Source organism: Myotis brandtii, unplaced genomic scaffold, assembly GCF_000412655.1.
Source record: "Myotis brandtii unplaced genomic scaffold, ASM41265v1 scaffold144, whole genome shotgun sequence".
In the NCBI taxonomy this organism is placed as follows: Eukaryota; Metazoa; Chordata; class Mammalia; order Chiroptera; family Vespertilionidae; genus Myotis; species Myotis brandtii.
The window spans coordinates 5,663,382-5,675,897 of NW_005355159.1; the positions used below are offsets into that span (position 1 = coordinate 5,663,382).

General features: G+C 37.5%; 2 protein-coding genes across 5 annotated transcripts in view; both read left to right on the top strand.

Annotated features, from left to right (window-relative positions):
• BNIP2 (BCL2/adenovirus E1B 19kDa interacting protein 2) overlaps positions 1 to 6,252 on the top strand; it is a 28,932-nt gene extending 22,680 nt beyond the window's left edge. For 3 of the 4 annotated variants that reach the window (XM_014535506.1, XM_014535507.1, XM_014535510.1), the window contains one exon: positions 6,163 to 6,252. In XM_014535506.1, the coding sequence (XP_014390992.1) occupies positions 6,163 to 6,181 (19 nt within the window). In that variant the 3' untranslated portion in view covers positions 6,182 to 6,252. The remainder of the gene's footprint in view (positions 1 to 6,162) is intronic. The other variant, XM_014535509.1, reaches the window with a different exon arrangement.
• GTF2A2 (general transcription factor IIA, 2, 12kDa) overlaps positions 1 to 11,365 on the top strand; it is a 15,048-nt gene extending 3,683 nt beyond the window's left edge. Inside the window, exons 2-5 of the mRNA XM_005861114.2 lie at positions 6,163 to 6,281; positions 7,069 to 7,173; positions 8,064 to 8,190; positions 11,073 to 11,365. Of these exons, the coding sequence (XP_005861176.1) occupies positions 6,210 to 6,281; positions 7,069 to 7,173; positions 8,064 to 8,190; positions 11,073 to 11,098 (330 nt within the window). The 5' untranslated portion in view covers positions 6,163 to 6,209 and the 3' untranslated portion in view covers positions 11,099 to 11,365. The remainder of the gene's footprint in view (positions 1 to 6,162; positions 6,282 to 7,068; positions 7,174 to 8,063; positions 8,191 to 11,072) is intronic.
• The last annotated feature ends 1,151 nt before the right edge of the window (positions 11,366 to 12,516 follow it).

Sequence of the window (12,516 nt, forward strand, 5' to 3'; positions counted from 1 at the left end):
CATCTTAGTTGGCAGTTAATTTGCATATCGCCCTGATTAGCCAATGAAAAGGGTAGCGGTCATACGCTAATTACCATGTTTCTCTTTTATTAGTGTAGATACTCAGAAGTGGAATTGCTGGGTCATAGGGTTTTTCTATTTAATTTTTTTAGGAACTTCCATACTGTTTTTCATAGTGTCTGTACCAGTTTACTATCTACCAACAGTAAGCGAGGATTTCCTTTTCTTCACATCCTCACCAACACCTTTTATTTGTTGATTTATTGGTGATAGCCGTTCTGACAGGTGAGGGGTAATACCTCATTGTGGTTTTAGTTTGTATTTCCCTGATGATCAATAATGCTGGGCATCTTTGCATATGTCTATTGGTCATATGTACATCCTCTTTGGAGAAATGTCTATTCATGTTCTCTGCTCATTTTTAATTGGATTATTTGGGTTTGGGGTGTGAAGTTGCATGAGCTCCTTATGTGTTTTTTTTTTAATATTAACCCCTTATAGCAGCGGTTCTCAACCTGTGGGTCGCAACCCCTTTGGCGGTCAAACAACCCTTTCACAGGGGTCGCCTAAGACCATCCTGCATATCAGATATTTTCATTACGATTCATAACAGTAGCAACATTACAGTTATGAAGTAGCAACAAAAATAATTTTATGGTTGGGTCACAACATGAGGAATTGTATTTAAAGGGCCAGAAGGTTGAGAACCACTGCCTTATAGGATGTATAATTGGCAAATATTTTCTCCTTTTCATGTTGCCTTTTCATTTTGTTGATGGTATCCTTTTCTATACAAAAACTCTTTAGGCTGATGTAGTCCCATTTCTTTTTTTTTTTTTTTCTTTTGTTTCCCTTGCACAAGGACACATATCTAAAAAAGAAAAAAACATTACTAAGAGTGATGCCAAAGAGTTTACTGCCTGTGTTTTTTTCTAGGAGTTTTTAATTCATTTTAAGTTTATTCTTATATATGGTGTAAGAAAGTGATCCAATTTCATTCTTTTGCATGTATCTGTCCAGTTTTACCAACATTTATTGACAAGACTGTCTTTATACCATTGTATATTCTTGCCTCTCTGTCATAGAGTAATTGACCATTTAGGTTTGGGTTTATTCCTGAGATCTTGATTTCCGTTTCATCTGTGGCAGCAATTTCAACCTTTTTCATCTCATGGCACACATAAACGAATTAGTAAAATTCAGTAGCACACCAAAAATATATATATATATTTTTTTTACTGATCTAACCAAAAAAACATAGGTGTAATTTTTATTCATTCACACCAGACAGCTATTGTGTTGACGGTTGTCATTTTTTTTTGTTTGTTTGGTTTTTTTTACTTGACAATCTAAGAGAAGAGAGGTCAGTGCCCCTAACTAAATAGTCAGGTATTGCATGTTTTAATAATTCTTGTGACACACCAGTTGAAAATCGCAGTTCTAGATGCCTGGTTAATTTCAGTGAACAAAGCAGACTAAAGTCCCTGCCCCGGAGAAACTTACATTCTATAGAAGGATACAAAGTAAACATAAAATAAGTAAATCATGTAATATGTTAGAAGGTGATGGTGCCATCAAAAAATATAGCAGGAATAGGGGATTGGGAAGTTGCAGAGTAGAGGTGGGAGTTGATTTTTAAATATGACAGTTTAGGCCTCCTTAAGTAAGTGCTATACTTGAAGGAATTAAGAGAACTAAGTGTATGTATACTGGGGAACAGTGTTCCAGGTAGAAAGAACAGCCTTTACAAAGACTTACATAGGCTGGAACGTGTCTGTTGTGCTCCAAGAACAGGGAATCCCATGTGTCTGAGAAGGGTTTGAGAACAAGGGAGAGATAGTAGATAAACTCAGAGAGAGAATAGGTAGCCAGGTTATTGTAAGGACTAGTGAAATGGAAGCCATTGGAGGTTTTGAGCAGAGAAGAGTTTTTTTCTAACCTATATTTTCAAAGATCACCTGGCTGCTGAGTTGGAATTAGAGTATAGGGAACAAGCATGGAAGCAGGGATACCAGTTAGGAACCTATGTCAGTAATCCAAATGACAGACGATAATGGCACACACCAGGATGATAACAATGGAAATGGTTGGATTCTGAATGCATTTTGAAAGAGTTTACAGGATTTACTAGGGATTGGACTTGGAGATGAGCTTGGGGGGAGGAAGAGGTAACTTCAAAGGTTTTTGCCTAAATATGGAGTTATATAACCTGAGATGGGAAAGACAATAAGGAGAGATGTTGAGTAGGCAGTTGGATTCAGCAGTTAGTTGAAGGGGAAGGTCTGTGCTAATAAATGAATTTGGGAATTATCAGCAACTAGTGGCCCAGTGCATGAAATTTGTGCACAGGGTTGAGGGGGGTGTCCCTCAGCCCGGCCTGCACCCTCTCCAATCTGGGACCACTCGGGGAATGTCCGACTGCCAGTTTAGGGGATCAGGCCTAAACCGGCAGTCGGACATCCCTCTTGCAACCCGGACCCGCTGGCTCCTAACCGCTCCCCTGCCTGCCTATCTGATCTCCCCTAACCACTCTGCCTGCTGGCCTGCTCGCCCCCAACTGCCCCCGCCCCATGCCGGCCCAATTGCCAACTGCCCCTCCTTGCCGGCCTGCTTGTCCCCCAACTACCCCCTTATGCCGGCCCGATTGCCCCCAACTGCCTCCCCTTGCTGGCCTGCTCACCCCCCAACTACCCCCTTATGCCTCATCTGCCTGCCGGCCTGCTCACCCCCAACTGCCCCCCCTCACCAGCCTTCTCGCTCCCAACTGCCCCCACCCTGTCAGCCTGCTTGCCTCCAACTGCCCCCCTGCCGGCCTGCTCGCTCCCAACTGCCCCCCCACCGGCCTGCTCGCCCACAACTGCCCACCTCTGCCAGCCTTCTCGCCCCCAACTGCCCTCCCCTGCCAGCCTGGTCACCCCTAATCACCTCTGCCTCAGCCCCGCCACCATGGCTTTGTCTGGAAGGACGTCCGGAAGGTCTCCCGGTCTAATTAGCATATTACCCTTTTATTAGTATGGATAGTGTTTAAAACCATGAGACTGAATGTTATCACCAAGGAATGAACATAGAAAGCAGCAGAGAACCAAGGATGGTATCTTGTGAAATTAGGTGTTCAGGGAGAAAGAGGATCAACCAACAATATTGAGAAGGATGAACCAGTGAATTTAAGGGAACAAACAACCCGAAAAGGAGGGTGTCCCAGAAGTTAAGCCAAGATCCATTATCAAAGAAGAGGGAGTAATCACTGTGTCAGATACTAAAGTCCAGTTAAGACTGAGATGAGGATTAGCTTTAGTATTGCCATTGATGGCTATCACCATCTGTTTCATTTGAGTGCTGGAGGCAAAAACCCATGAGGAGAGTTTAAGAGCAAATGGGAGTAAAGGAGTGAGTGACAGTGATACAGACAATTCTCATGTTTTGCTGCAAAGAACAGAGAAATAAGAGGATGGCTGATGAGGGAAGTGGGCTGAGGAAGTAGCCACCTGTTTGTTGATGGGAATGGTTCATAAAGATGGGAGATTTGATGGTGAGGGAGAGAAGGAATGATTGTATTGTTAGAACAATATCCTTGAGTGTTGGGTAGGTCCTAGAAGGGATAGGACCTGATGCATAGGTAGAAGGACTGTATTTAGACAACAGTATGGAACAGTGGTCACCAACCTTTTGGACCTCACGGACCACCAGTGGTCTACAGACCACCGGTTGGCGACCCCTGGTATGGATAGTTCGACTATTAGTGAAAGGCAGGTAGGCAAAGTATATGGATATAGGTATTGGTAGGTGATTAGATGTAGTTTTGAGAGTCCAAAAGTTTTCATTGCTTCAGTTTCCTCAGTAAAGTAGAAGTCTTTGAATCCCACTTAAATACATTTATAATATTTGATATCAGCATTTTGACATATGACCAAGTTTATTCAGACTAACAAATACAGAGGTTGGCAAAGGTAGGTTTACACATTACAGGTAAACAATACAATAATCTTACCTAATAATAGACAAACATGTAAATTGACCATCCCTCTGCTATGCTCACCAGCCAATCAGGAGAGTATGCAAATTAACCCAACAAAGATGGCGGTTAATTTGCATACGTAGGCGCGAAGCGGCGGAGCGAAGACTGAAGGCTCCAGCTGGAGTGAAGGCCTGGGTCCCGGGTGCCGGAGGAAAACCAGTGCTGGCAGCCAGGGGAAGGGAAGGCCTATTGCACGAATCTCTTCGTGCAGCGGGCCTCTAGTTAATAAATAATGATACAAGAATAAACGGTGTTTCACATACTCACAACTGTAAACCTACTTTTGCTCACCCTGTATATTGAATACATACTGCGTTGTTCTAGATGGTAAATATATAACTTCATGGAAAATCTATGTTAGTGGATGGAAACAGAATAAGCATATAAAATGTCAGCCTCAATTGATATGAGTAAGAATAAAATAGCATAAGCGGGCAGGGAGACAATCCTTCAGTTGGTCACAGAAGTCCTTTCTGATGAAGTGACATTTGGGGCAGCAATCTGAATCAAATGAGGGAGTGAACTATGCAAGAACCTGAGAATACCGTTCAAAGCAAAGAGAACAGCCAGTGCAAAGGTTCTAAAGCAGGAACATCTTCTATTGAAGAACAATAGAAGGGACAGCCTGGAGCCAGTGAATGAGGAAGTGGAAAAAGAAAAGTTCAGAGAGTTAGTAGTGGAGGGCCCAGATCATGTAGGTTTTGCTCTCCATTAAAAGAACTTTTTTACTGTGAGATAAGATGCTGGCATTGGGATTTTTTTTCTAATCTTGTACTTAGGTACATTCTTCATATGGCTGCCAAATTGCATGCCCTTTCCTGCCTAAATGCTTTAGTAGCTCCCCATTACCTTCACTAAGAAGCCCTGCACTTCTCCAGATAGAACAAATCCATCCATGCCATCTTTTTCAAACTCATCTTTTACCACTTTATACCTGTACCCTAATAATACAGAACAATTTATAGTTCTCTTTACAAAATATTATTTTATCCCTCTCTGGCTTTAACCATTCTATTCTTTTAGCCTAGTGGTCGGCAAACTCATTAGTCAACAGAGCCAAATATCAACAGTACAACAGTTGAAATTTCTTTTGAGAGCCAAATTTTTTAAACTTAAACTATATAGGTAGGTACATTGTTATTAACTTAACTAGAGGCCTGTTGCACGAAGAGATTCGTGCAATAGGCCTTCCTTTCCCCTGGCTGCTGGTACCGGTTTTCCTCCCGCACCCGGCACCCAGGCCTTCGCTGTGGCTGGAGCCAGCCCCCGGGCCATCAGGCTTCGCTCCGCTGCTTGGAGCCTACATATGCAAATTAACCGCCATCTTTGTTGGGTTAATTTGCATACTCTCCTGATTGGCTGGTTAGCATAGTGAAGGTATGGTCAATTTACATGTTTGTCTATTATTAGGTAAGATTAGGGTACTCCTAAGGCTTAGGAAGAGCCACACTCAAGGGGCCAAAGAGCCGCACGTGGCTTGCGAGCCGCAGTTTGCTGACCACAGGCCTAGGATGACTTTCCTCCTTTGCTTGGCTAAACACTAGCTTGAAGAATCAGGAAGCTTTTGTGAACCAACTCATTCAGTCCACAGTCAGCCTCCATAATACACTGTATATCTGTATCACAGTTCTTACTCTCTTTTGAATTTAACTTTTTTATATGTCTGTTAGAGTATAATTTTTAGGGTCAGGAATGTACATTTATCTTCCTCTCCCTAGTACCTATTATAGACTATCTCTTCCTGGTACGTGCTCTATAAATATCAAATTTTAAGAGAACAGGAAAATGAAGGGGAAGGAATGCAAATGTGATCTGAATATTGTCTGAATCAGTGACTTGACAGTAAGGAGGAAGAATGGTGTGTGGTAAATTCTAGGCTAAGTCAAAAGGTAAAGTTTTGAAAGAAATGATAAAGATGTACATTTTAATAATTGTAATATCTATACTTTGTATAAAGGAATATAAATGCCTATGTCAAAATAACATAATTAGAAAAATCATTTTTAACTATTCCTTGTAATTCTAAAATTATTATATAGTAATTTGCAATTACTAAGAGTTCTGATCGTATATGTTAGAATGTATAGACTTTACTTACATAATTTGTAGTGTTTTCTCTTTTTAATACTTTTATATTAAATTTTTAGGACATCAATGCAAGACTGAATAAGAAAAAGTTCCTTCCTCCTAAGCCATGGCATATCAGTTATACAGAAATACCACTTTGGGAAACAGTCTTCAGGAAAGCCTCGATGAGCTTATACAGGTAAGAGACTAAAAATCAGCATTTTTATTTAAAGGGGTCTATAATAATTCTTATTATAGTCCTTATTCCAGGCAAAGAGGTTAAATATATTAGATTATTTGGCCCAGTAAATCAGTATTCAGATTAATAATCTCAAATTCCATCCTACTATGGATCATAAATGTAATGATGATTGAATGATATAGTTGCATATATCTGAATTTTCAAATATTTTTGTTAAACTTAAAGATTAGTGTGTTTGTTTTCTTCTCATATGTATAAGAAAGATATATTTTATGTAGCTTTAAGGTAAATTTGAACAATTTTTTAAAGTTTTTTGAGACTTGAATTTTAATTTTAACAGAATTTTTTATACTAATCTCTCTAAGAACATTAAGTATTTCCATTTGCTTATTTCCATTTGCTTTTATATACTTAATGAGCTTTAATGAGCTTTATTAGATTTTTTAAAATGTATTATTGGTCCTATGTTTTTTATTTAAATGAAGCATGATTTCTTCAGTTTATCAAATGCCTCTTTCCAGATACTATAAGGAATGATAGTCAAAGTTTTGTCCAGGCATTGTAACATCACTGCATGTTTTCTTTTCAAAATTATATTGTGTCAAGATAATGCAAGAAAATATTGTCAGGCTAATTGCCTAATTGTCAGTTTTGGCAAAGGAAGATAAGGGGTGTGAGCTTAGAGGCTCTGGTTAGCCTCAGTGAAATTTTTTCATGATAATTCGTGTTTTTGTTTATTTTGTCTTTAATGCTCTTCTGATGTATGACCTTTACTTTTCCTCAGTCTCAACAGATCACTCCCCAACTTGCCCTTCAAGTTCTACTTCAGTTTGATAAGGCTATAAATTCAGCATTGGCTCAAAGGGTCAGGAACAGAGTCAATTTCAGGGTAAGGATATTTTTTCCAAAACCTAGTAGCCTGAACCAGTGGTTGTTACAACAGTGTTTTTTAGGACCCCTACATACTTATTAGTCATGAAAGGAAGAAATGGCTCAATCAAATTTTGGAGCATGTTTTATAATAACAAAATTATACTTTTACTTAGTACCTTGATACTAAAGTTCATCCACTTAATGTGAGATACAAAGTTTATTTTAGATTTTTCTTATTTCATTGTTTCACAAATTAACCTATGTATGTTTGGCTATCTTCCTTGAAGAATTAGTGAGATTTCAAATGCCTGAAATATTATCTGCAGGTTTGAAGGTGACAGAGTAATTCCATTAAGGTTATGTTTTTCAAACTCCTGCTCCTAAAAAAAAAATCTCATTAGAAGAATGTCAGTTACACAAGACAATAATATTGTAGTCTTAGTGGCTAATACAGTAATTCCCTGAGCTAAGTCACAGGATTAAAATTAATGTTTTGTACAGTTGTGGAGAATTAACATACATGTTCTTTTAAACCGTGTTTACATAAAAATTCAAATGAACTTTCATAATTTAGCCACATGAGGGCAGTAGAAATACAGATTCAACTTTTCTAAGAGTTCAAGTAGGCAATACAGCTTTCTTCAGATTTCAGGTGAGCAATTTACAGACTTACAATGCTGAAAATAGTCTGCCAACAGAAAATTTAAACTCTTCCCTTAGCAAATTTATCTAGGGATCTTTTTTTAATTGTTAGGATGAAAATTAAGGAAAATATTAAGCAAGGTAAATATTAAAGAATTACACTATTTTAAGAATTTTGTACTTGGTGGCTGAGTCTCAGATTGCTTTGGAGGAAAATGTGAGGAAAAATGACTTCATATTATGTCTAAATGTTTTGTTTTAAAGGGCTCTCTAAATACATACAGATTCTGCGATAATGTGTGGACTTTTGTATTGAATGATGTTGAATTCAGAGAGGTGACAGAACTTATTAAAGTGGATAAAGTGAAAATTGTAGCCTGTGATGGTAAAAGTAAGTGTTCACCTAATTACTGTGAAAGCAAAGCTACTTGAAATCTTGTTTTATGAGTCTTTAGAAAGTCGAAAGTCTTCATCTGAAACTTAGGTGGAAAACTGTCAGTGATCCACTCCTAGAAAGAGACCTGGCTTCTCAGCTAGATTCTGAATTCAGATCTCACACTGACTTTAGTATAGATATTTCATGTGACACGTAGACGACTTCAAGATTGAGTTAGGGGTGTGGGCGGATTTCAGCTACAGATTTGAAGTATTTATCAGGCTTTTTCACCACCACCTATTTTTTTAAGGAAGCATTTAATTTTGACAATTTACCCTATGGTTTCTGTGTTGCTGGCTAACTGTACATTTTATATTTAAAAAATGGTTATTTAAGATTTTAATTAACCATAAGAACCTTATCAATTATAATAGTAAGTATCCATTTCTAATCTGTGCTGGTGTATTTTCCACAGCCAACCAAGGGATTTGTTCAGGTCCTTCAATGTTTCAAAAAGTATACATCTTTGCTTTCTGTTTCATGATTAGTTTTCCTTTTGGCTAATTGTATTTTAAATATATACTTAATTTTACTTTATCATCTGAACCATTTGTTTAAAGCAGCTATTCCTGAAATTAAATAGAGAAGACTGTCCAAGAAGGGGAGTTTTAAAAAGCAAGAGACCTCAGAGGGAAGGTAGGGGAGAGTGGGAGTAAGGGGAGAGATCAACCACAGAATTTGTATGCATGCATATAAGCAATGGACACAGACACCAGAGTGGGGTGGGGGTGGGGAGCAATTAGGGGATAAGGACACATGTAATACCTTAATCAATAAAGAAAGGGGGCAGGAAGGCAAGAGAAAGATAAATATATAGAAAGTAACACCCTACATTTCTCAGGTTATGGGTTGGGGTTTTTTGTTCTGTATATTTGGGGTTTTTAAAGAAATAATCACTAAAAAAAATGTAGAGGCAACAAAAGCATACAGAAGAAAAACATTTGTAACAACATTTGATGTTATCTGAAAATAACATTTTTAATGTTTTTTTGTATAACCTAGTCTTGTATTTTTACAGTAATATACATATGCATGTATACACATGTGCAAATCATTTTCAAACATAATTGGTAACTCTTCTCTTAAACCTGGTTTTTAATGGCTGCATGAAATTACACCTTTAGCCCTTTTGAAAGAAATGGTCTCTTCCAGATGTCAGAAAGCCTCTGAAACTAGCAATGTTACAATGACTTGTACCTTTCTAGCCAATTATGAACTTCAAAAGCATATGACTTTTTAATATAGTCATCAAATACATCTTTTTTGTCATTTCAGCAAGGAACAATGTTATTTTATATTTACCGGATCACAAGATAACATTTCTATACAGTGGGGCCTTGACTTACGAGTTTAATTTAACGTTCCGTGACGGAGCTCGTAACTCAAATTACTCATATGTCAAATCAATTGTGAACGAGTGAGACACGTGATGCTGGGCTGATGTTGTGGCGTTCACTGTGATGTTCGCTGCGCCAACTAGCGGTGGGGTATCTGAAGCTGGCTCGTAACGCGAATTTTAGCTCGCAACTCAAAGCAAAAAATCGGCCGAGAGACAGCTCGTATCTCGAAAAACTCGTTAGTCGGGACACTTGTAAGTCAAGGCCCCACTGTACTTCAGATAATGTATATTTTTGTTCACATATTTTTATAATTTAGGCTAATAGTATAGCATTCTCATAACCTTTAAGTTTTTAAGTTTTTACTAGAATTTAGGCAATAATTTATAACTCCTAGACCTATCTAAATGAGGTAGCCCAGTACTGTTCTGTAAAACTTTTGTACTGATGGAAATGATCGTTGTCTGCAATTTTGTTAGGGCAATTGAGAAATCTAATGCTTTAATTTTTATTTAACTTCATTTGTTAACTTTAAGTAATTTGAATAGCTGTATGTGGCTAGCCAGTGGCTATCGTATTGGACAGCACAGATGTAGACTAGTAAAGTGTCATTTTAAATCATTGGAAACAGGGAAGAACCACAAAGTCAGTAAAGAAGGCCTCTGAGTAAACGTACATATTTTACTCACAGCGGCTCCCAGTTTCTGGTGGTCTTCAAGTATATTACTCTTGTTTAAAGATACAAGTTACCTGTTTTTTTCAAACTTAACTGGATGAAAAGAAGCAGATCAGCCTCATCTATTGCAGTGGCTCCTGAGGAGCTTGCCCTTCTGCAACACATTGTAGTAATCTTCCAAGGAAACCTTGTTGAGCATTAAGAGAAGCTTGGGTTGTGTGCCATTAGTCTGTGTCAGCAGAAAAGAATACAATTTTAGAAATTTTCTTTCCAAAATTAAAGCAAATGGTCTGGCATTCAGAAGTTGAAGTTTAAGTAATTAAGAAAATTCCTTTTCTTAGGTATCAAATATATATGGTGCTACTATGAAATAAGCTCATTTTTTCTAAAAGTCAGCTTTCTGAAATAAAGTTACATTCCTGACAGAACAGCAGAAAAAAGTGATGGTGGCTAGAATTTTGGTCTGTTTCTCACCAGGAATTAAGTTATATAATTCTCTTCTGATTATATGTGATAGCCCTTGTGGTTTAAAATTTTGGGATAGTAGAGAACCTGGAAAAAAAAATATGGTTGTTAGCAGTTAATAAATCAAATGTAGTATGTGGGTTTTCTCTAGCATAATATGGAGAGCTAAGCATTGTATTTTACCTCTGTCTTAAAGGGAAAGTTATTTTAAGTCCTCTAGGTATTCTCATGGTCAGCTTCCCCTCTTCTTCCCCACCCCTCAAACCATCATCACCATTAGTTCCTGTTTTATTTTTAAGATATTATTTTAAAAATTAAATTGCTCCTTGAACTTACTCTTTCTCTCCTCTATTTCCTAGATACTGGCTCCAATACTACAGAATGAATAGAAAAGTGGCTTTTTTATGCCATCTTCTGTTATTATTCATCACTTTTTAAAGAGAAGCATAGAAGAGACTTTATTTATTCTAGCATTGCAGAAATGACTACACTGTGCTATACTATCAGAGAATCCAGTAGCAAGATGCTTGTAACTCTGTAGCCTCTTACATTACCTTTATTCTACAGCATGAAGAAACAGACTTTTTTTTAATGACAAATCAAACGTCGTTGCCTTCCTAATATTCTTTAATAAATTCATTTTAAAACTCAATGTGGGTATTAACTGGTAGAGCTATTAAGCTAGAAATATGAAGATATTAGATAAGCATTTTGAAAGAGCACAATGTTCCTTGCAAAGGAGATAAGGAAATACATTCATTTCAATAAAGTCAGGTTAGTTTTATAATTGTAACAGCTGATAAAAGCATCAGCAGGAGCAAAACCAAATTCTGGATTGGAATTTTACTTAGAAAATCCCTTTTCTAAAAGTACAAAACCAAGAGTAATCACTATAAAAAAAAATACTAAGTACAACTGAATTAGGAAAAGTTAATCGTTAGCTTCCATAGCCAAAACAAAACCAAGAAACTTACTTCCAAACATAAAATAGTCTCCACAAGACATGTAAATTATTTCTTGAACTGGCCATATTGGTCAAGTTATATACATTTTTAACTGATCGACATTTTGCCAGGTATTGGACTTAATAAGAAGGGGGAAAGTTTCTCTTGTTTGTCAACCTAGGACTATATAAATGAAGAATGTGGCATTTCTGAAATATCACAGAGGGAGAATGTTGCACAAGGTAGCTGAGCAACTAGAATTTAGAACTGCCTACAGGTGAATCAAGATCAACTATTTTTTTTCATTGTTTGTTTTTTGGATCAACTGTTTTTAATAAGGACCCGGCCCTATTTAATACTTATAGTAGACTATTGACAGCCCCCCATCCTGTAGTGAACCCCAATTCAACCCTACTTAAATGTGCTGAAGCTACCATGTAGAGATGAAAACTCACTTTTCTCCAGCTGAGAATCATAGCAGTAATCTTCAGCAAAATGACTTTTCATAAACCTGTTAAAATGTTAAATAGTTCTTTATAGTAGACATAGTCCCCTATTTTCAGCTGTAGAAGCATGCTCTGTAATAGATGTGTGTTCTTTCTATTTTTTATTTATTTTTTAATTCATTCCAGAGAGAGAGAAACCTTGATGTGACAGAAAAACATTTATCGGTTGCCTCCTGCACACACCCAAACTGGGGATCAAACCTGCAACCTGGGTATGTGCCTGACCAGGAACTGAACCTACCAACTCTTTGGTGTACTGGATAACCAACTGGGCCACACCAGCCAGGGCAATAGATGTTATTTTTAAGCAACCAATGCTCAAATCTGATCCATATAGCAGCACAGAAATAAGA